Below are 23,566 nucleotides of genomic sequence, written 5' to 3'. Positions count from 1 at the left end.
TAAATTTCGTGATATAGGCTACGCTCATTTCCACCTAGCTTTTTTTCCCCACAAATTTGTGAAACAACGCAAACCTAGTTTTTTGAACTCCTCCCAGGTCGTTTCACCGATTTCCACGAACCTTGGCACACAGCATCTGTGGACTCTCCTCACAAAAACTTATTAAAATAATTTTGATATTCCAAACGGTACTCAAGTCATTAAATAACAACTTCCTGTACATTTTGCTCAAAACATGAAGTATTGCATATCTCCACATTGGTCTGTCTGAATGACATGAAACCCAGGTGACTACTTCCCCATGAGCCACTAAGGCTCTGTGAAAAAATTATTTGACCGATTTGCACAAAGTTTGCAAGTAGCATCTGTGGACAAAACTTATCAAAAGCTTTCACCTACGTCACGCGTATTGGTGTGGTACATTTTGATGCTTCGTCATTAAACCATCAACTCATTATAACTTCCACATACAATTTGCCATCTACTCCTAATTGCTCAAACCTGTAGAGGGTCATGCCCTGAATATATCGATGTGGCACACCCCGACGGCAGCTTGCCCCGACGCACATGGACTGTGAGGGCCCATTCATTGCTGCTTGCAGCTTTAATCGATTGTATTATTACATTTATGGGAAGTTACTACTATAAAGATTTTAATGCCCCCACAAATGTAATAAATTCCTGCAAACGTAATAGTTATTACTAGAGATGTCCCAGTCAGGTTTTTTTTCACCCCGATCTGATCTGAGTCCTTTAATATTTAGTATCTGCCGATACTGAGTCCTGATCCGATACTCAGCCTTAACTAATATTTTCCTGAATATTACAGCTGCATTAAGAATCAAAGTACCTGCATTCCTTAATATTTTTTTTATTATTTTTATTTTGTTGAAACAAAGTATATACTTTCATATGGCTCTTTTTTATTCTGCATATGCTATTCCAACATTAGCCTCCACCTTCCTTATGTTAGCAGGTGAGTGTGTGACGCAGCACTGTGACAGCAGACCCTCGTGTACAGCCAGCTGAAGTGTGTGAGACACAGCCCATGCTTGGTACCTCCATATCATCCACTGCTTTTTTCATATTCCTTACGTTGTCACGTAAAATGACGTGGTCACACTGCCTGTCTATATCCCACGCGTTCAGCATCTCCTCGGTTGCCTGTTTTACACGCTCTGCTGTATGAGACCCATGAAATTGGTGTGCTTACCTGCATGATGTAAAGTGGAAGAAATGTAATGTAATGCTGAGATGGTAGAGTATACCAGGGATTCAAAAACTCCAGGTGACGAAGAAAACCCTGATCCTCTACCACTGAGATTAGCTGGTTATCCGGAGCGATTCATTTAATTACCTTCTCTGTAATATTTTTTGGCCATGTCACTGTCTCAAGGATATTTCTCTTTTCTTTTGAAAGTATCTGTAGTTTCTAGGTTCTCTTCCTCAAAGCTATCAACGTGTAGTTTGATTATAAAAGAATTCTGCGGAGGCAAGGCTGGGTGGAATGATAGAACAATCTTTATTGAAACAGTTCTCCAAGCCAGCGTCCGAATCAGAGTGTGGCCGCCTTCTGGAGTTCTCAAATCTATGGCGAAGGTAATATCAAATGGCTTCGCCCTCTGCTCTATTAGAAGTCCTATCGAACCTGCGATCTTAGAAGATCTACCAAATGCCACCCCACCGATCCTCTACTTGTGTGATCCCTTTTAAAGTCCCTTGGGCTCTACCCTCCTACTTCTAATTGGTCCCTGTGGTGGGTCCATCTGTCCAATCAACTTGAAAAGGAGTTGGCGTATCTCTCTGCTCATCTCCCATAAATCACTAAATCTGTTACTTTCACTCCTTGGGTCTTGTACTCCAAAATTACTGAAATGACCCCTCTATCCTTTTCTGGAGATGTACACATTTACATATCTTCCTCCATCTGACAGAGGAGTCAGGCTCCGTTTTGGTCCCTATAGTGGCCTTTTCCCTTTTCTCCTGCCAACCTTTGACCCACACACAGCTGAATGCTGACCCCAAGGTCCCTTGGAGCTGTGAGCCCTGTATTGTCTACATTCCCTAACTCACATAAGGAGGAGGAACAAGTTAAATTTAAACTGAGTTGAATTAAAGGCAAGAATGTGTTGCCATCCAGAAACCTCATATCCGCAAGTGTTTGTTGCTTCAATGTCTTTGCCTGTATTGCTTGAGTGAACTTGTTGTATTCTTTGAGTGTTTGTTTTTTTTTTGGCGTATCAAATGTGTAGTATTAAATGCAGCTCTTTTGTCTCTGACTCTGTACCACCACATAACAGTGACAAAAAATAATGAGAATATATCCAATCCCTGATCGGGATATAACGTCCGATTCTGACTGAGTCTGAAACCATGTGATTGGCCCCGATAGCCAGTCGTGATCGGATCGGGACATCCCTAGTTATTACATTTGTGGGAAATCAAATGTTAAGTTTGTAGTAGGCAGCGACTATTACATTTGTGGACAATTTATTACATTTGTGGATTTAATACATTAAATGCTGCAGATTTTTTTTACGTTTGTGGTTTATTACGTTTGCAGACATTATTACATTGGTGGGCATTACACTTCCTTCTTTTCTTTTGCCTCTCCCTGGTTTGTGAATTCAGCATCATGAGACATTAGCTCCTAAATGATCTCAAATGTCTTAGATTTGGTACAATTTCCAGTGTTTGTTAGCATTGATAATACAAATGTACTAATTTGATATTTTGTCTTGCAGAGTGAAAGAAGTAGACTGGAGGAGAAACATGCAGGGGAACATGGGTAAGACACCACAACTCTGTTTTTTAGCTTATTGTAATAAAATATTGAATACTGTATAAAAACATGATAATAGCTTGACATTACACGAGTCCAAGAATTATAAATAGGAAATACAATCAGACAGCATGAGAGGAAAAAAGTTTTAATGACCCAAAACATACATTTACATACATTACACTATTTGTACTGAATCCTGGGAGACTCCAGAGTTCAGTCAATGTGCAGATGATGCAATGGTCATCACAAGTTGAGGTTAAATTACCTGAAATATCAAAGGGAATCTGACAGATATTAGATATTTAAAACACTATCATCTGCGTATTGACAACAGTCTGGAGTGGCCCAGGGTTCTGGACTTATTATTTATTGAATGCAGACAAAAGTTAATGTTTCAATTTGTTCTCAACCCTGAAAACAGTCATTGAGAAAGATACAAAGCTACAGAACAGTGTGCTGAGATTGTTTACTCAACTGGTGTAATTCAGTTCAAGAATGAACTCAGAGCAAAAAACAAGTTTGTTTACAAATAGTAATCTTCTCTGAACTGTGTAAATGAAGTTGTGTTTGTACCCTCAGGAAGCAGAAGTTCTCCTGGACTAGACGTTTGTCTCATGCACTTCACTCCGGAGACTCTCATATGGAAGGCTTTCCATACTCTCAGGGTTACAGCACTGTCGGAGAACCTCCACCCCCCCTGCACTGCCTCTCCCTGCCCCCCCGCACCTTCCCGTCAGAGGGTGATGAGGACCTGACCATCTCCCCCTACGCCAGCTACACCTCCCTGACCGAGAGAGCCCAGCCAATCATCAGTGGATGGCTTGACAAGCTGTCTCCACAGGGGTGTGTTTGATTTGCACAGCTGGTTAGACCAGGGAGGGTTCTACATGGATGGTGTTGAAAAAACTAAAGTTGTTAGAGTTCCTGGAAGTGCTGCCAGGTGTCCTTGAGAAAGTTCTAGAGGTTTTTGAGTAGGTTGTATATTTTCTTGAGGAGTTTCAGGTAGTCATCAAACAAGTTCCTTAGGTAATTAAAGACCTTACAGATGTTTTTAAGGGTTGCCAGAGATTTTAAGGAGATAAAATTGTGATTGTGATTGTGATTAAAATATGATGATGAGGACTTCAACAATTGGCCTTCCTTTCCTCAAACTGCACCACCACCACAAACTGCATTTAAACTGCATCTTTAAACAGCCCAATTTTCACTTCATTTTCTCTCTTCTGGTCTCAGGGAGTGATGTCACGTTTTCTACAAGTATCATTTTCAGCACGAGGGCAGCTCACGTGTAACACCACGCAGTGACACAAACACAAATAACAATGGAGGGAGTAGACAGATGCGCATTTTCTGGCTGGAAATACATTTATTATTTTGCGTTCATGTCATGCTAAAGATGAGAATATTAAGGTTCGTTGTACACTCTGTGCTGGCGACATAGTACTATCAAACTTCAAAGAAATTTAAAGGAATAATCAGTAATCAGATTACTTTTTTCAAGGTAACTGAGGCAACACTGGGTGGGGCTAAAGCACTACTACCAACGCCCCTGCTGAGTACCATAAAGAAGTTCCAGAAATTTTAAGGAGACTGTAGGGGATTTGTTTTTGGGTTTCTTAGTTTCCTTTAGGAGTTTTGTGTGGTTCTTGAATCAGTTCCTAAAGATATTAAAAATTGTCCATACATTTTTGGGGAATTTGCAGAAAATTTCACGGAGAATGGCCAATCACAGTGGTCAACTACACTACATTGGCAATACACACTTTCATATTCTGATGTTATTCATGTGCAGGGTGTGTGTGTGTATGTGTGCATGTGTGTGCGTGTGTGTGCGTGTGTCTGTCTGTGTGTGTGTGTTGTCAGAGGTCACAGGTCAGTGCTGGCTGTCGTGCTTCGTCTCCTCCTCTCTGCCTCTCCATGTGTCTCCTCCCTCCTGAGGAACTGCCTTGTCACCTTCCTTTCTTCCTCCTCCTCCTCTTCTTCATGCTCCACTCGGTGTGTTTTTCTTGTCTTCCTTATTTTCTACCTGCTGCTGCTCTTTGGTGTTTCAGCAGTATGACTAAATCAAACGTGATCCAGATCCAGGTATTTTGATTTCTGCTGATGTTTTATATGCATAGATATAGAATATTCAAATCATCCAAAACTTTAATTTTCAGAGCAGAAACAAACCAAACTGTACAGTGTGACACAGAGGACAAGTCTTTAACACAGTTTGCTGTGTCTTTTTCTGTCTTTGTGTCTGTGAAAATGTCTCTGGAACTGACATGTGTTTTACTTTTCAGGAACTATGTTTTCCAGAAGCGTTATGTCAAGTTTGACGGCAAAAACCTGATGTACTTCGGCAGCGACAAGGTACAAACAACACTCAGAGTGTTTTTAATGTATCTAATGTCTCTACAAACCTGTTTGTTTGCTGGAACATAAACTATCAGTGAATACTGTTGATAATAAAGTCCTTCTCAGCCTGAATAAGACATGTCTTGTTTCTGTGTTTTTGATTATTAAAGCCATTTGAATTGTTTCCTCTCATCTGCTCTGCTCCAGGACGTCTACCCTAAAGGAGTGATCCCATTGGCTGCCATCCAGATGGCCCGCCCAGCCAAAGACAATAAATTTGAAATTGTGACGAGTCAGAGGATCTTTGTGTTCAGGGCTGATAATGAAGGTAAAATCTTACACTAACAACTTTTTTAGGTCCAAAGAAGATCTTATGATGACATTTTAATTTGATGTAAACATTAGATATATAAATAAATAACATAACATAGTTACAGAGTCACGTGGGTACGACGAGCAAGATGGCAGCATAGTAAAAGTGCTCTGCTCACCCACCACTATTTACTTAAATTTTTTACATAATATTCCACACTTATTGGTAATATTTGATTCCTAAGAACTTCCGAATTACTGAGGGAGGTTTTTTTGACCCAAATGGCGACTTTGAAGTACTTCAAGGCCAAGGCGACAACAAGCCACATGTTGACTAGAGGCAGCCCATCTCTGGACATGGAAACTCGTGGTTCCCCACCACGAGGTGAGGGACCATAACACCGTAGATATGGATAACCTATTTGCTGAGATCAAAAAAACGAGTACCACACTGCAGGGGGTGGCAGTAGATATGTTAACTATCAAACAAACAATCTCTGAGTTAAAGATAACAGTGAATGCAATTCAGGAAAAGTTGGAAGAAGCAGAGGGCCGTATCCACCACCTGGAGGACGCAACTGAGGGGCTCATAAATAACAGGGACCGCGATGAAAAAAGGATGGATGCTATGTGGAACCGCTTGCAGATGCTTGAAAATCACAGTAAGAGAAATAATGTACGACTGGTGGGGCTAAAAGAAACCTACGGGACGAACGGCACAATGGTGAGCTGTGTGAGGAGAGTGCTGAGCGAGGGGCTCGGAATTGACGTAGATGGTGAATTTGAAGTCGAAAGAGCGCACCGCTCGCCCGCCCCCGTGCCTAATGATGGCCAGCCGCCTAGACCAGTGCTGTTTAGAATCCTTCGACAGTCTGCAAGTGATAAAGTAGTGAGAAAAGAAAAACTTTCACAACCGTGAAGAGAGCACTGCAGCAGCTCAACATGAAATACACACTGGCTCATCCAGCATCCCTGTGATTCATGTGGAAGGGGAAGAACCAAATCTTCACCAATTCAAAGATGCAGAGAAGTTCATCAGGATTAACTCCAATACAGAGGGGTGAGCTGAAAGGCAATGCCTGTTAAGAGAAGTGCTGTATAGAAAATAATGACTTGGACAATACAAAGAAAAATAGATTTAAAGAGTTGGGTGTGAGTTTGATTGTGTGCTGTCAGAGCAACAAGCCAGAGAGGGAGATTCTTCTGGCTGGGTGTACGTTACGCCATGGACCTAAGCATTAAGCATTTTGGGTTTTTTTGGTTGTTTTGCTGTTTGTTTTATAAGGCTGGAGGAAAGCCAGAGGCCCCAAGAGTTTTGTGGGCTTTCTCTAAGTTAAGTTTTTTTTCTTTGTTTTTTCTATGTGTTTTCTTCTTTGGAAGTGTTAAGCTGTGTATTAAGCTGTATTTGGTGGTGGCAGACGAGGGTGCAAATCACACAAACGAGACATGGCAATTACAAGCGGCGCTAGTGGGGGACATAACTAATATTGATCTAAACTTAGTCCTAACAGGCATAGCCTGCTATTCATATGCAAAATATGGCTATGCAACATGTTCATTGCATAAGCTGGAATATCAGTGGATGTGGGAATCCTGTTAAGAGAGGGAAGATGTTAACTTATCTGAAGTATAATAAGGCAGACATAGCTTTCCTTCAGGAAACGCACTTTAAGAAGGAAAGGCATTGAAATTGAAACGGAGTTGGGTTGGACATGTTTTCCATAGCTCCTTCTCTAGTAAGCAGAATGGAGTAATGATATTGATAAACAAAAATTTAAGTTTTATTCTACTCAAGGAGATAAAGGATAAAGAAGGCAGAATGGTATGTATTCAAGCAATGATCAACAATATTGTGCAATATTTATGTACCAAATAAAGGTGACCAACACTTCTTTCATGATCTGAATAAGATGCTGGGAGAAATGGAAGGTCAGATAATCTTGGCAGGAGACGCAAATTTAGGGGCCCTCTGATGCCTAAGGATTGGGCCGCAATGCACATGATATACACATGATTTTACGAGGGATCAGCTGATCGGCCTCCAACATGGCAGTGTTTTTGGCCAGAAACATGATATCCCTGGGGAGCTCAGAAGGAAACGTCGGGGATGCAGATCAGGGAAGAGACGGCACTTGGCGAGGAGGAGGTATAGACCGTACCTTCCATCTATTCTTATGGGGAATGTTCGGTCGCTGGCAAATAAAATGGACGAGCTAGCGGCACTGATGAGGAGTCAGTGCGTGTTTAGGGAGGCCTCGGTGGTGTGCTTCACAGAGACCTGGCTCCGCGACAACATACCGGACTCTACTGTGAACTTAGCCGGCTTTCACTGTGTGCGGGCGGATAGGAGTTGCCGAGAGAGTGGCAAGAGAGCAGGAGGAGGTGTCGCGATCTACGTGAACAACAAGTGGTGCAACCCCCGACACATCACGGTGAAGGAGCAAGTTTGCAGTCCGGACATTGAACTGCTGGCGGTGGGTCTCCGTCCATATTATTTGCCCCGGGAGTTTTCGCACGCCATCATTCTGTGTGTTTACATTCCACCAACTGCTGATGCGACGCGGGCTGCTGACGTCATCACTTCCGTGACCGCCGGTCTTCAGACTCAGTATCCTGATGCCTTCATTGCTATATCTGGGGATTTTAACCATGTTGTTATGGACTCTAATCTGCCCAAGTTCAAAAAGTTTGTGGACTGCAGAACGAGGGAAAATAAAACACTGGATCGGCTGTATGCTAATGTAAAGGATGCATACAGCACTATAGCTCTCCCCCCCCCCGGGCAAATCAGATCACAACCTAGTTTACCTCAAGCCCAAGTACATCCCTGCAGTCCAGAGGCAGCCAGTGACCACAAGAACTGTACGGAGGTGGCCACAGGAGGCTATGGAGGCCCTGCAGGGTTGCTTTGAGGCAACTGACTGGGATGTTTTCTATGATGCACATGGGGACGACATCCACACACTCACGGACTGCATCATTGACTATATTAACTTCTGCACGGACAACATAGTCCCAACAAAAACAGTTCGCTGCTTCCCCAACAACAAACCATGGGTGACCATGGACATTAAGGCAGCCCTGAATAGGAAGAAGGAGGCTTTCAGGAAGGGAGACAGGGAGGAGATGAGGAGAACACAGACTGAGGTGAGGGGCAAGATCAGGGATGGCAAGGAGCAGTACAGGAGAAAGCTGGAGAGCAAGCTGGCCCAAAACAACACCAGGGAGGTGTGGAATGGCATGAGAAGCATCACTGGCCAAGGGACAAAGACTGCGGCAGTGATGGGGGGAGACCAACAAGAGGCCAACGAGTTAAACCATTTCTTCAACAGGTTTGACGTCGTTGACACTTCCCACCCCCCATCCACACCTCTCAGGGGGGCATCACTCCTGGGCTGCTCCCCCCCTTCTCCTCTTCCTCCTCACCACTGTGGACCTCAGCCTCAACTCCTCCCACATACCACCCCTCCCCTTCCATCACTATTGTCCCTTCCTAACCAGTCAGAGCCTCCAATCAACATCAGCAGGGAGGCTGTGAGGACGGAGCTCAGCCGCCTTTGTCCAGGCAAGTCGGCTGGCCCTGACAGCTTGAGCCCGAAACTCCTGAAAGGATGTGCCGCCCAGCTGTGTGATGTTTTTCAGCACATTTTCCACCTGAGCCTGAGCATAATGGTCGTTCCTGCTCTATGGAAAACAACATGCCTGGTTCCGGTGCCGAAGAGCAAACACCCCAAATCACACAGTGACTTTAGACCCGTGTCCTTAACATCACACGCCATGAAGGCACTAGAGAGGCTGGTCCTTAAACACATCAGTTCAGTGGTGGAACCATACTTGGATCCCCTACAGTTTGCTTACCAGCCACGAATCGGAGTCGACGACGCCATCATTTACCTGCTGCACAGAGCCTACACGCACCTGGACAGGGCAGGAAGCACTGTCAGAGTCATTTTTTTTTACTTTTCCAGTGCTTTTAACACCATAAGACCTGCTCTACTCTGCAGTAAGCTCCTGGACTTGCAGGTGAATGACTCGCTAGTCAGCTGGATCGGGGACTACCTCACGGGGCGGCTACAGTATGTGAGATTGCAGAGCGCCATCTCAGACACCGTACTGAGCAGCACGGGGGCTCCTCAGGGGACAGTTCTCTCGCCCTATCTGTTCACACTGTACACCTCGGACTTCAGGTACAGCTCACAATCCTGCCATGTGCAGAAGTTCTCGGACGACTCTGCCATTGTGGGCTGTATCTCAGGGGATCAAGAAGCTGAATACTGAGGTGTGGTGGACAGCTTTGTGGAGTGGTGTGGACAGAACCACCTGCAGCTCAACACGGGGAAAACCCAAGAGCTGCGGGTGGACTTTAGGAAGAAGAGTAACCCTCCAAACCCTTATCACCATCAAGGGTACTGATGTTTATATAGTGGACTGTTACAAGTATCTGGGGGTCCATATTGACAATAAACTAGACTGGACAGCCAACATCAATGCCCTCCACAAGAAAGGTCAGAGTCGCCTCTTTCTCCTGAGGAGACTCAGGTCTTTTAACGTATGCAGGACCATGTTGCAGATGTTCTACCACTCAGTTGTCTCCAGCGTCATCTTCTACGCCGTGGTGTGCTGGGGCAGCAGGGCTAAGACAGCCGATGCCAACAGGCTAGATAAGCTCATCAGGAGAGCTGGCTCTGTCCTGGGAGTTGAACTGCAGTCTCTGGCAGAGGTGTCTGAGCAGAGGATGCTGAGGAAACTGCTCAACATCCTGGACAATACATCGCACCCCCTGCGTGCAACATTGGACTCCTACTGCAGCACCTTCAGTCGCAGACTGAGAGCACCGAGGTGCTCCACAGAACGCCACAGGAGATCCTTTCTCCCTGTGGCCATCAAACTTTTTAACTCTTCCCCCTTCTCCATATAGGACAATGATAATATCCCTGCACGTCCACAAACACTTTAAGCTGCTGATTCGCACCTTATCTGCTATTACATGTCAATAGCTCATGTATCTATGTATATATACTGTATTATATTTTTTATTTCTATTTGATTTGATTTATACTGTTTCCTTGTACTGCAACCCTGGAACAGCAATTTCCTTCGGGATTAATAAAGTCCTTATCTTATCTTATACGAGGATGTAGGGTTGGTCGATGTATGGCGTTTGGTGAATCCCACTGGAAGGGAATACACTTTCTTTTCACACTGCCAAAAATCTTACTTTAGGATCGACATGTTTTTGATTTTGAAAACCATTATGAAACAAGTTGTGACATGTAAAAAAAATGCAATGGCTCTCTCGGACCATGCTCCAGTAGAGCTCGGCATTGATATAAATACTGATGTAGAAAAAAAAAGGTAGATGGAGAATGAATACTTTGTTGATAAAAGATTAGAATTTTAATCTCCTGTTGAAGGAGGATATTAAATCTTTCTTTGAAATTAATGCTGGCAGTACCAACACTAAAGCAATAGAATGGGAGGCATCTAAGGCCTATTTTAGAGGGAAAATTATAGCACATTCATCTAAAAAGAAAAAAGAGAATATGGAAAGTCAAAAGGCAATGAATGTCTTCAACAAAGGAAATAAATGAGGCTCTACAACAGTTCTATGAAGAATTATACACATCAGACATTAACCCTCAACGGGATGAATTGACGGACTTCTTTATAAACATTGATATGCCAAAACTGTCAACCGAACAAATTGAGTATTATAAGCAGAGTATTATAAGCAATATGTACGTAGATATCCTGGCACCGATATTAAAAGATGTATATAACGAAGCTTTCACATTAGGAACTATCCCTCCAACATTCTATGAGGCCTTGATATCTGTTATACCTAAAAAAGACAGGGATGCAGTAGACCCTGCAAATTATAGACCACTGAGTTTGATTAATGTGGATTGCAAAATTCTAACCAAGATTTTGGTCTTATGTCTGGAAAGTGCATTACCAAGCATCATACACCCTGATCAAGTGGGATTTATGAAAAATAGGACGTCCACCGACAATATGACAAGACTTTTACACTTGATATGGTCCAACAGGACAGGAACGGATTCGGTAGTTGCTCTCTCACTTGATGCTGAGAAGGCATTCGACCAGGTTCAGTGGGAATTCTTGTTTGCGGCCCTATCACATTTTGGATTCAGACAAACATTTATTAGCTGGATAAAAACACTATATATAAGCCCGAAGGGGGCAGTGAAAACGAACGGTTTAATATCACCCCTGTTCAACCTCACTAGAGGAACCCACCAGGGCTGTCCTTTATCCCCATTATTGTTTAACATCGTGTTGGAACCTCTGGCTATTGCTGTAAGAGGGAATGGAAATATTAAGGGGGTGGATTTGAGTGGGAAGGAGCATAAATTACTGTTGTATGCGGATGATATTTTGATGCTGGTAAAAGACCCACTGAATTCAATACCCCACTTAATAGATATAATTAAATCATATTCCCTATTATACAAGATTAATTGGACAAAATCAGAGGCTATGCCCATCTCGGGATTATGTCATTTGAACTCAGTGACAAATTTTGGGTTTAAATGGGTATCAAATGGGATGAAATATCTGGGAATAGAATTAAGCCAGGATGTCGAAGAAATACCAGCATTTAACCTTGAACCAACACTACAAAAATTAAAAAAAAAAAAACAATTTGGATAAATGGGGGAAAATTAGGCTTACATTATGGGGAAAGGTTAATGTCATAAAAATGGTGATTTCACCACAATTCAACTATATACTTATGATGGTACCAGCTATATCTCCTCACTTCTTCAAACAATATAATACGATAATTAAAGACTGCCGGACCTAAGATTATATTATATTGCCTTCGAGATGGCCAAAATAGCCAAACACTGGACTAAACATAATAAATTAGATTGGGCTGCTATTGAAAATAAGTTGGCATCTCCATTTTTGCCTATAGATAGACTGCCTCAGCCTTCACTTGACTTATCCAATCCTATCATGTCACACTCCAAAGAAATTTGGACTAAAATGCATAAGATGTTTAATCTGTCACACTGTAAGCAATCCTATTCCTCCCTATGGCATAACACTATGATTAGAATTGGAAAGACATCAGCATCTTGGGAAAAATGGCATGATAATGGCAGTGCTATATGTACCATTGCTGACCTTTTTGAAAATGATGTGTTTGTGTCATATCCGGAGCCAATTAGAAAGTATAAGCTCAAGGGGAAAGATCAGTTTTGGAGATATCTTCAAATTAGGAGCTATATTACCTCCAAGATTCAGTACAGAGATGGAAACCACATCACAGACTTCACACTATCTGAGGAGTGCCATCGAGCTTCTGTATTTTACAGAACAACCAACAATTTGCTAAGCAGTGACTGCAATAACTTAAAGGTGATATGGGAGAAAGACTTAATAGAGGACAGGGATTGGTTTAAATTATATCTGACAAGGGAAAATACATTAGGGAAGCGAAAGGGAAATTCATCCAATGCAAAATAATACATAGATACTACTGGACACCTTTAAGATTATATAGGATGGTAGCAATAAATAACAATCTGTGCTGGAAATGTCAGAAAGAAGTGGGCACTTTTTTACATTTACACTGAGGTCATTCAACATCTGTCAACCCCTATTGCACACTGTCTACCACTCGGTAGTGGCCAGTGCTCTGTTCTTTGAAATGGCATGCTGGGGCGAGGGTTCACACTCTGCAGATAGGAGCAGAGTGGATAAAATCATTAAAAAGGCCAGCTCTGTGGTGAACTCCAAACTGGACACTGTCCAGCAGGTGGCAGAAGACAAGATGCTGTCAATCCTGAGAAACCCCTCTCACCCACTCAATGCACTGGGGGGTGATCAAACAGAGCACCTTCAGTGAAAGACTGATCATGCCAAGGTGCAAGTCAGAGCGCAGCAGATGATGATGATGATCATAGTGATGATGATGATGATGATCATAGAGATGATGATGATGATGATAGAGATGATGATGATGATAGAGATGATGATGATTATGATGATAATATGATGATGTGATGAGGGTGGTAATGGTGGTGATGATGTGATGATGATGATGATGATGTTGGTGATGGTGATGATGATCATATTGATGATGCTGATGTTGGTGATGATGATGGTGGTGATGATGTGATGATGTGATGATGATGGTGATAGTGAAGATGATGATGATGATGATAATGATGATGACGGTGTTGATGTGTCTGCTGTACCTCAGTGCTGAGGCGGCGTTGGGTCGGCACGCTGCAGGAACACGTCAGAGATCAGCTGGTGTTTGGTCGGCGGTGCTTTGGTCCCGGGTCGCACTGTCAGAAACACGGTGTCTTCGAGCTCAAAGGGACCAAATCCAAAGTGTACGCCGCCATCAACACTGAGCAGATCTGGCTTTACAAGAGTGAACAGGTGAGGTGTTTGTTTTCTGCTCTGCTCTTCACATCTTGAGCAGTCATTTCGGGAGTTTTCTGAGATCTTGTGACACATCTCCTTCGACACAATCACAGTTTCTTTTCACAGTCTTATCTGGTTATGTAGCAGAGACATTAAAGACTTCTTCATGTGTTGATCAGTTCTTTGATCAGATGATTTTGTATTTTATTTAAGCTCAAGCAGTTCTCACTGTTCCCACTTAACGATTGTCTGTTTCCTCCTGTAACTTTGTCCCAACATGTTCTTATGTGTTCCTGTTCATGTGTGTCGCTAACGTGTGTGTGTGTGTGTGTGTGTGTGTGTGTGTGTGTGTGTGTGTGTGTGTGTGTGTGTGTGTGTGTGTGTGTGTGTGTGTGTGTGTGTGTGTGCAGTGTTTCCGTAACGGGATTGGCATCACACTGATTGAAGCTCGAGGAGCAACAATCAGAGACGGAAAGCACAAGAGCTTCGACTTAATCACGCCATACAAAACCTTCAGGTAACACTGTAGCATACAGCTGTCCAGGAAGGACTGTTGGGTTCTTGAAGTTTAAAGGTGCACTATGTAGATTCTTAAATCAAAATTTAACTCTGAGAGTTAATATCAACAATTTTTATGATGTTATGATAAAAACACAGGAAAAGGGTCCCAGAACAGTTTGATGCTGAACGGTGGTGGTGGTGAACGGTCCTGCTTCCATAAACATAGAACAACAGATGAACCTGTTTCCTTTCAGCTCAGTTTGTTTATACAGTCATGAAAAGCAATAAATGAAGATTGTTCTCTACATATTGCACCTTTAACAATCAAAACAACCATATTTGAACTTCTTTCCTGCTTTCCTGCTAAAAACTGGACGTGTGTAGTCGTGTGACATTGATGAAACTGGCATCAACATATTTCTGCTGCTAAAAAAAAACACTGAGGGAGAAACAAAACCTTACAGTTGAGTCCCTGCAGTTCAAACTGAAGCAGCCTCACTTTAGCCTGCTGGTTTCTGGTTTTGTTTAAATGCTGAAGTCTGACCTCACCTCCCCTCCGCCTCCTCAGTTTCACCGCTGAGTCAGACCGGGACAAACGGGACTGGATGGAGGCGCTGCAGGAGGCCATTGCAGAGACTCTGTCGGATTACGAGGTGGCCGAGAAGATCTGGTCCAACCGATCCAATCGGATGTGTGCCGACTGCAAAGCCCTGAACCCTGACTGGGCCTCCATCAACCTATGTGTGGTCATCTGCAAGAACTGTGCAGGTACCTGATGCTCAGATCACAGTATGGATTAGATTAGATTATGAGCAAATTGTCATACAGTTTAATACAGTTCTGATCAGTTCTGATCCATCAGATTAAATCATCTGTATTCTGTAGTTAAACACCAGTGTGTGTGTCAGTGTGTGTGTTTGTGTAACACCTGAGAACACCTGTGTAGACATTAATTACTGCAAGTGAAACTCACTGCACTGTGTGTGTATGCACACGTGTGTGCATGTGTGTGTGTTTCTCACCTGCAGGGCAGCACAGAGGTCTGGGGACGATGGTCTCGAAGGTTCAGAGTCTGAAACTGGACACCAGCGTGTGGAGCAATGAGATTGTCCAGGTGAGTCCAGAACCAGAACCCAAACTTTCACCTGGACAGGGACTGGACCAGTCTATCACCGAAACACCTTTTCACTGGTGATTCATATCCTGTGTGTGGAACTGTAGTAGTGCTCTGTGCTGATGATGGTCCCGACACGAGGGTCAGGTTTCAGGGTTGTTGTTCTGTCTGTCCCTTTCGCATTAACATGATATCTCATGCACGCTGAGAGGGCATTTCTTTAAATGTGACTCAAACCATCTCTCTACATCAGTCCACATCCGTCAACACCATTTAACACCAGTCCACATCAGTCAACACCGATCTACATCAGTCACCACCAGTCTACATCAGTCCACACTTGTCCACATAAGTCCACACTTTTCCACACCAACTCAACTCAACTGAACTACTATTTATAAAGTACTTTAAACAGCCACAGCTGATGAGGGAGGGGAGCACAGGTGGAAACAATCAGGAATCAGGGATGACGTCAGACCAGGGACACAAGAGGAAGGGCAAGTGACCTGAAACGAGAGGAGAATTATTTTCAAAATAAAACAGGAAGTTCACGAGACAGAGCCCAAGACAAGACAACCTCACCGCGCTGTGACAATTTCACCTTAAAACTGTTTACCTTGCCTTGTTCGGTGTCATTATTTGCAGCACAACCTCACATGTGTGACTGTACAGTTATTTTTTTTTATTTTGACATCCTATATTAACAGTATGGACCTAAAATCACAAAAAAGACATGAAATTCGAGGTAGAAAAAAGTTCATTTTTTTACTGTGAAAACCACAGATATGCTCAACAAACCATTTTTGTTACTTATAATGCAAATATAAATTGTTGTTTGTTAAATTGGTGCCTAAGTTTTTGAAATTTACAAAGTAGGCAATGCTCAGGTCTGTCTGAGCTCCCTCCTGCTGAATGAAGAGCTGCACTGCCTGCTCCACATTCAGCTGCCTCCTCATTTTTTTGACTCATTAAACAAAAAACGACACTAAACACTAAACACACTACACTAAACTCTATATAACACACTAACTATACACTCCAAACACGCTAAATGTCACAAATCTCTCAACTCTCAAAACTCGCTATCTCTATCGCCTCCTCTGTGACTAGCACTGCTGCTTTCACTTTTCCTCCCCATCACTCCCACATCTTCCCCCTGTCCCTCAGCAACCAAATCAAGTGACTTTTCATGTAATTTTGTGATTGGCTGGTGTGGTGCCTTTTTCCACTAATAGGAACGCGAATTTTTGCTGTAAAACACTTCATGTTTGCAGACACTTTCATGAGGAAAGCCCAATTTAACGGTTTCTCCCTGCAACAAACGCGCAGCAAACATGACCGTAACGTTAGCGAAAAAGCGTGCCATACATAATATAAGTCCGGTTTTACTTGGCCTATCAACACGATTTAAAAACTGGTATATAGTTTGAAGGCTGCTTGAATACATAACGTTGGAAGCAAGATTCTCAGAGGCTCCGTCTCACTGCTACGTCATCTTAAATTGGTCAAGTGATTTTGACGCGCTGGTGCGTCATTCAACCCCAGAGGGTTAAAACAATAAAAACAATAAAACACTAAAACAAGAGTCTCATGCTGGGTTGAATGCCAAAGAATAAAAATTGGTTTTAAGATGAGTTCTAAAAATGGACAGTGAGGGGGCTTGTCTGATATGCAGTGGGAGGACATTGCATAGTTTAGGACCGGCAGTAGAAAAAGTTCTTTCCCCTCTGAGCTTCCGCTTAGACCTTGGTACCTCAAGGAGCAGCTGGTCAGCTGACCTGAGGCACCTGGCAGGAGCGTAGGGATGGCGCAGCTCAGAGAGGTAAGGAGTAATCCAGCAAAGATGTAATGAAGGTGTGGATTACTGTTTCAAAGTGCTTTTGTGCAAGAAAGGGCTTCACCTTTGCCAGCTGCCTGAGGTGAAAGAAGCTGGACTTAACAATTGCACCAATTTGTTGATCCAATTTAAATTCACTGCCCATGTTAAAACCCACGTTTGAGACTGCTGGCTTCATATAGTGTGCCAAAGGGCCTAAGCCCACAGGGGGGTTCGCAAGAGCCACTCGGACCAAACACCATCACTTCTGTTTTCTTTTCATTAAATTTTAAAAAGTTCAGTGACATACAGGCTTTAATGTCTTCAAGACATAACAGAAGTGGTTTCAGACAGAAGGCATCTTTCTTATTCACCGGCAGATAAATCTGACTGTCGTCAGCGTAACAATGAAAAGAGATACCATGCTTTCTCAGGATGGAACCCAGGGGAAGCAGATATAGTGAGAAAAGCAGGGGCCCTAGAATTGAACCCTGTGGAACCCCATATGACAGTGGAGCAGAGTGGGACTCGGAGCCACCAAGGCTTACACACACAGTTCTTCCTGCAAGATAGGATTTAAACCAAGCCAGGGCGCTACCACAAATGCCCACTAGGTGCTGCAACCAAGACACTGTGATATTGTGGTCCACAGCAGTGGTCCCCAACCACCGGGCTGCGGACCGGTACCGGTCTGTGGGTCGTTTGGTACATGGCCGCAGAGAAAAAGTAAAGACGTTATTTTATTTGGGTTATTTGACGATCATACTCGGAAAGTTGTTTTATTTTGAAAAGCGAATTCTCTTTTAACAACATCCATCTGTTCACCTTCGGATTGAGAGAGGGACGTCCACCCACCCCCCACCCCCTGGATTCCCCACTGAGATCCATAGTGGTGAGATTCATGAGCTTCAGAAACAAAGAAGAGATCATAAAGATCGCATGGCAGAAAAGAGGTTTTGAGTACGATGGGAGAAAGGTGTATCTCGACCATGATTACGCTCCGGATATACTGAAAAAATGCAAAGAATATACGGAGGCAATAATAAGTTTTGAGAGAGAAGAAAATACGCTTCCAAACACCATTTCCAGTGAAACTAAGGGTGTTCTACGACAGAGAGATCTGAGTTTACAACACGGCTGAAGAGGCGACTACAGACATGGTGAGGAGACGGTGGTGAAACCTACGGAGAGCGGCCTTGACAGGATAAAGTGCCTAACCTGGCAGCTCAGTCGAGCAGAGAAGAGCCAAACACCAAGGGAAATAGATCCAGGATTCAAACAGAAACTAAAAGCCTTTAAGAGGAACTAAGACAAGATGTGATGGACAAGTGATCTTAAAAGGAGGACTGAGGAGACTTTTTCACATTTCAACTGTATACTTAGAAGCATTAAGGTGGAAAACGGGCTCCCTCTTCATTGTTTTGATTTACTTAGCTTGGGTTATTTTGACAAACTATATCTACCACTCTCTATATATTATTTTCTAAAAAAAGGGAAAAAGTAGGGGCTACTTTTGAGTTGCATTTATTTATTTTCTTCTTTCCCTTTGGAACTTGCTGGTCACAGTATAGGCAAAGCTGACTGCAGCAAAGAGGGCCCCCTTCTCTTTGAAGAAAGAGGTCATCCCTCAGAGCAGACTTTCCATCAGGACTCATTCAGGGTCAAAATGCAGACCCCACACACGGAAGTGGTTTCTGGCACCGTTTTTTTTGGTGAATTTTTATGTTTTTGGTTTTCTTTTGTTCAAGGCAGTTTGCCATTGTTTTAGCATAAGGGGCATGTATGGAGTGAAAAAAGGTAAATAGTAAATATGGCAACCCAGAAGAAATGACTTAAAACAGCTTCATATAATGTAAATGGGTTACTTAACCCAATTAAAAGGTCCAAGATTCTAAGTAAAATGAGAAGGGAAGGGGTCGGAGTTGCTCTATTGCAAGAGACGCACCTGTTAAAGAAAGAACATGAAAAACTAAAAAGACAAGGGTTTAACCAAGTATATTTTTCATCTTATAACACAGGTTATATTATGGTATCACAAAAAATCGCTGTCGAAAAACTTTTAGAAATATCAGATAAACAAGGAAGATGTGTACTGATTAAGAGGAGACTAGAGGGTGAATTGGTCACCATTCTTAATGTGTATGCCCCCCAGGCTCAGACTGGGTATTTTACAGGCAACTGTTTGATAAAGTGGTATCAGAGGCAGCATTATAATTTGGGGAGGGGACCTAAATATCAGACTAAACCCAAAGCTTGACTGCTCAGCCAGTGGTACACAGAAACCAGGGATTAATAAGAAGTTTGTACATTTAATGACAGAATTGGGCATAATTGACGTTTAGAGAGAAATAAATCCTAAGGGGAAAGACTATCCATTTTTTTCAGCACCACATCAAATAGACTCCAGGATAGATTATTTTTTCATGTTCAGCAGACATAGTTATAGGACTGAAAAGTGTGAAATTGGAATGAGAGACATATCATACCATAGTCCAGTATATATGACTCTGGCTATGTCAAAAGAAACAAAATCAACACTTTGGAGGCTAAATATAAGTGTATTAAAAGGACAAATGAAGGAAGAGTACACCAAAGAAATTCAGATGTATGAAAGGGATAATGATAATGGTGAGGTGTCTCCCTCTGTGCTGTCTGACACTTGTAAAGCTATGATTGAAGAATAAACTAAGATATCAAAAGGATCAAAACAGAGATCATCAGATAGCCACATGGCTGGATTCCTCAAATTTACCTAAGGTGACAGAGGCCCAGAACTCAGCTCTGACAAAGGAAATCACAGCAGAAGAAATAAGCTCAGCTATTTCAAAGCTGAAGATAAACAGGGCCCCGGGCACAGATGGATACACCTCAGAGTTTTATAAAGTGCTCAGAGAACCATTGATCCCTTTGCTAAAGAGTGCATTTAATTGTGTGCTAAAAGAAGGAGAGAAGCTTACATTTCGGGTTACATTTCGGGTTAGGGTTAGGGTTAGGAAGGGAAGGACAAAATGGAGTGCTCTAATTATAGACCAGTTAGTGTTCTTAACCAGGACTATAGATTATTCAATGCTATTTTAGCTAGATGCTTAGAAATAATTTTATGATTGGATGCAGAAAAAGCTTTTGACTCTGTCAGGTAGGATTTCCTATACATGGCGTTGGAGCAATTTGGTTTTCATGAAATGTTTGTCAAGACTATAAAATCTCTGCACAACAAACCCTAACCCTACAGCCAGGATTAGAATTAACAGGAATCTTTCAAACTCTTTCATATTAGAGCGTGGGTGTTGCCAAGGCTGTTCAATTAGCCCACTCCTATTTGCTCTCTATTTGGAACCCCTAAGTCAATGGATAAAACAAAATGAAAATGGGGTGCCGCATAGCTCAGTTGGTAGCGCGCGCGACCCATGAGCCGAGGCTCTGCAGCGGACCTGGGTTCGACTCCCGGCCCGGGTCCCTTTGCTGCGTGTCACTCCCTGTCTCTTACCCTGTTTCCTGTCAATTCTTCATCTGCACTATCAATAAAGCCAGAAAAAGGCCAAAAAAATACTAAAAAAAAAAGAAGGTATCAATATTAAGGGAGATGAGCAGAAAAATAGCATTATTCGTGGATTACTATCACTAGTTCTCTTCCAGCCCTCATGTCAACACTTGAGGAATTTGGTCTATTTTCAGGTTATAAATTGAACGTGAGGAAATCCCAGATCCTCACATTTAATTATGTCCCTGATAAGAAAATTAGAGAGTTTTAGGTTTAATTGGGAATTCATGAAGTACTTGGGAGTGAACCTGCCACAAGACTTGTCTCAACTGAAACCTCTAAATAATGACGCATTAATATCAAGAATCAAATCTGGGGTGCCGCTTAGCTTGGTTGGTAGCGAGCGCGACCCATGTGCCGAGGCTCTGCAGCAGACCCGGGTTTGACTCCTGGCCTGGGTCCCTTTGCTGCATGTCATGCCCCCTCTCTTACCCTGTTTCCTGTCACACTCTTCAGTTATCCTGTCAATAAGGCCAGAAAGGGCAAAAAATAGATAAATAAAAAAATAAATAAAAAAAAGAGAATCAAATCTGATATGGAAAGGTGGAATTTAATCTCCTTCACAAGTTTGGTCTCAAGAGTGGAAGCAGTTCAAATGAATGTACTTCCAAGATTATTATATGTATTCCAATCCCTACCAGTAGAAGTGACAGACAAAGATTTTACAGAATGGGACAAATTTATCTCAAGATATATTTGGCAGGGGACAAGATCCCGAAAAAGATTTAAAACTCTTCAGCTGCCTAGAGATCAAGGGGGGCTAGCCCTACCATGTCTTAAAAGCAACTATCAGGCTGCACAGTTAAAAACTTTGTGGAATTTATGCAATCCTACCAACAGTGCAAGGTGGAAGGACATTGAATGTCTCACATCAAACACACATGTTCCAATACAAGCAATATTAAACGATAAAAAATTGGGGGAATATCTTCAAGAGGATTTAAATCCTTGGCTGGGGTTATCCTTAAATATATGGTTTGAGATTGTTTCAAAGAACAATTTGATTGAGCAGAGCAAGGTACTGCGATGGATCGCACATGATTCAGACTTCACACCAAACACAACAGATAGAAGATTCAATAGATGGGAAGTGGGACCAAAAATATTTTGGGAGCTTTTTAAAAAGAAGGCCATCAAAGGTTTTCAGGATTTAAAAAATCAATATGGATTAAACAATCAAGATTTATACAGATATTTACAGATGTGGAATTATATGGAGCTACAGATTAAATTATTCATTGTGGATTTCAAAATGGACCCTGAACTGAACTCATTGTCCCAGAATTCCCCATTATTCACACCTAGGTGCAGAATTCAGCTTTGATCTACAACTGTCAGGGTGACAGACCCCCCTCTGACTGCAAAGTCAAAACTCCAGCTCCTTCCTTGTTCTTTCTCTCTTACTCCACGCCCTCTACTCCTTCGACATCTTATCCTCAAGGGCTCCGCTCCATCTCCCCCCCACGCAGCTGCCTGCCCTCAAGATCTCTTCTTCTGGGTCTAACGGCTACAGAGGGCTGCAAGCTCCATTTGCAGTGGTCCAAAGAACTTCTCACTGCAGCGACACAAGGTCCTGCCAGTATTACAGATCAGTTAGCACCAGCAGCTGTGACACAAAGCTTGCCAGCTAACTTCACAATCTGAGGAACACCAAGGAGATTAGCACTGAGTTGCTATCTTTGTGCAAAGGAAAGGAGCGACCAGTTTCCTCCTCTGCCGACTTTCATCAGACCTTGCACAGCAAGAACAGCATTCAAGATTGGAATCCCAACCTTCTCCTGCAACCACCAGCACCTTGTCTTCAATGACTGGTAACGTTAAACTGGGCTTAGATAGCATAGCATAGCACGACTAAGCACAGGACTTTAAACTATTGTGTAATTATTATGTACACCATATATGAAATGTACAAAGATGTAGCTTCGTCTCATCTTTGTACGCATTCTTTCTCGAATGCCGAGGCAGTTTGTTGTTGCTGGTGATGTAAAGAGATTGGCCAGAGGTGGCTCTATTACCACTAGTTGAAATGGGTACAGCGTCACCTAGCGTACCAGGGTACGACATACTTCGGCCAATAATTAGATTTTCTCACCGGCATGTATACTTGGACGATTGCAGTTGTCTGATTGAGTAGCATAGTCGAACTATGGCTGTAATCCGACTAAGCTGTGCATGTAAACGTTCAAGTGTCAGGTCAGGTTATGAGTAGTTTGCTTTCCTAGACAGCTAATTTGACGTTGGTTGAATGCTGCTTCACACAGACTCAGGGTCTCTGCATGCAACTAAACATCTTCTATAACTTGGCATCACACACACACACACACATATTCCTTGAGCGTGGAGCATATCACACCCACACATGACATCAGTGACTACCACTGTTTATTTATTTCCCTGTTAGACATGCACACACACACACACACACACACACACACACACACACACACACACTGCATGTTTGTTAGATTGTGTGTTTTCAATTAAAAGACTTTTGAACCTTCTTGCTGTCTATTTAATATTGTACAAGAGTGAATGTTGCCAGCCTCTATGTAACACTGTCAAGAACTCCAAAATCCTTCAACCACTACTAGCTGTTATGGTAACTTTCATTGTAGTTATTAAGTTGATTACTAATCAGAGTCATGAACAGTTTATTACTTTTTCATGAGAACAATTTAGTCAATTTGCAATGTTTTCCTTCTTCTTCAAGGGTGGTGCCCCAAGGTCATGTAACGTAAATTGGATCATATT

General features: G+C 42.6%; 1 protein-coding gene across 3 annotated transcripts in view; it reads left to right on the top strand.

The window, feature by feature from the left end:
• arap3 (ArfGAP with RhoGAP domain, ankyrin repeat and PH domain 3) overlaps window positions 1-23,566 on the top strand; it is a 100,378-nt gene that overhangs the window by 24,300 nt on the left and 52,512 nt on the right. For all 3 annotated transcript variants that reach the window (XM_037076594.1, XM_037076593.1, XM_037076595.1), the window contains 8 exons: window positions 2,745-2,788; window positions 3,365-3,628; window positions 5,071-5,140; window positions 5,333-5,453; window positions 13,674-13,858; window positions 14,254-14,360; window positions 14,913-15,112; window positions 15,373-15,458. In XM_037076594.1, coding sequence (XP_036932489.1) covers window positions 2,745-2,788; window positions 3,365-3,628; window positions 5,071-5,140; window positions 5,333-5,453; window positions 13,674-13,858; window positions 14,254-14,360; window positions 14,913-15,112; window positions 15,373-15,458 — 1,077 coding nt within the window. The remainder of the gene's footprint in view (window positions 1-2,744; window positions 2,789-3,364; window positions 3,629-5,070; window positions 5,141-5,332; window positions 5,454-13,673; window positions 13,859-14,253; window positions 14,361-14,912; window positions 15,113-15,372; window positions 15,459-23,566) is intronic.

Source organism: Acanthopagrus latus, chromosome 18 (assembly GCF_904848185.1).
Source record: "Acanthopagrus latus isolate v.2019 chromosome 18, fAcaLat1.1, whole genome shotgun sequence".
Lineage (NCBI taxonomy): Eukaryota > Metazoa > Chordata > Actinopteri > Spariformes > Sparidae > Acanthopagrus > Acanthopagrus latus.
The sequence above is the reverse complement of the archived record's forward strand: the minus strand, read 5'-3'. Positions and strand labels throughout refer to the sequence as shown.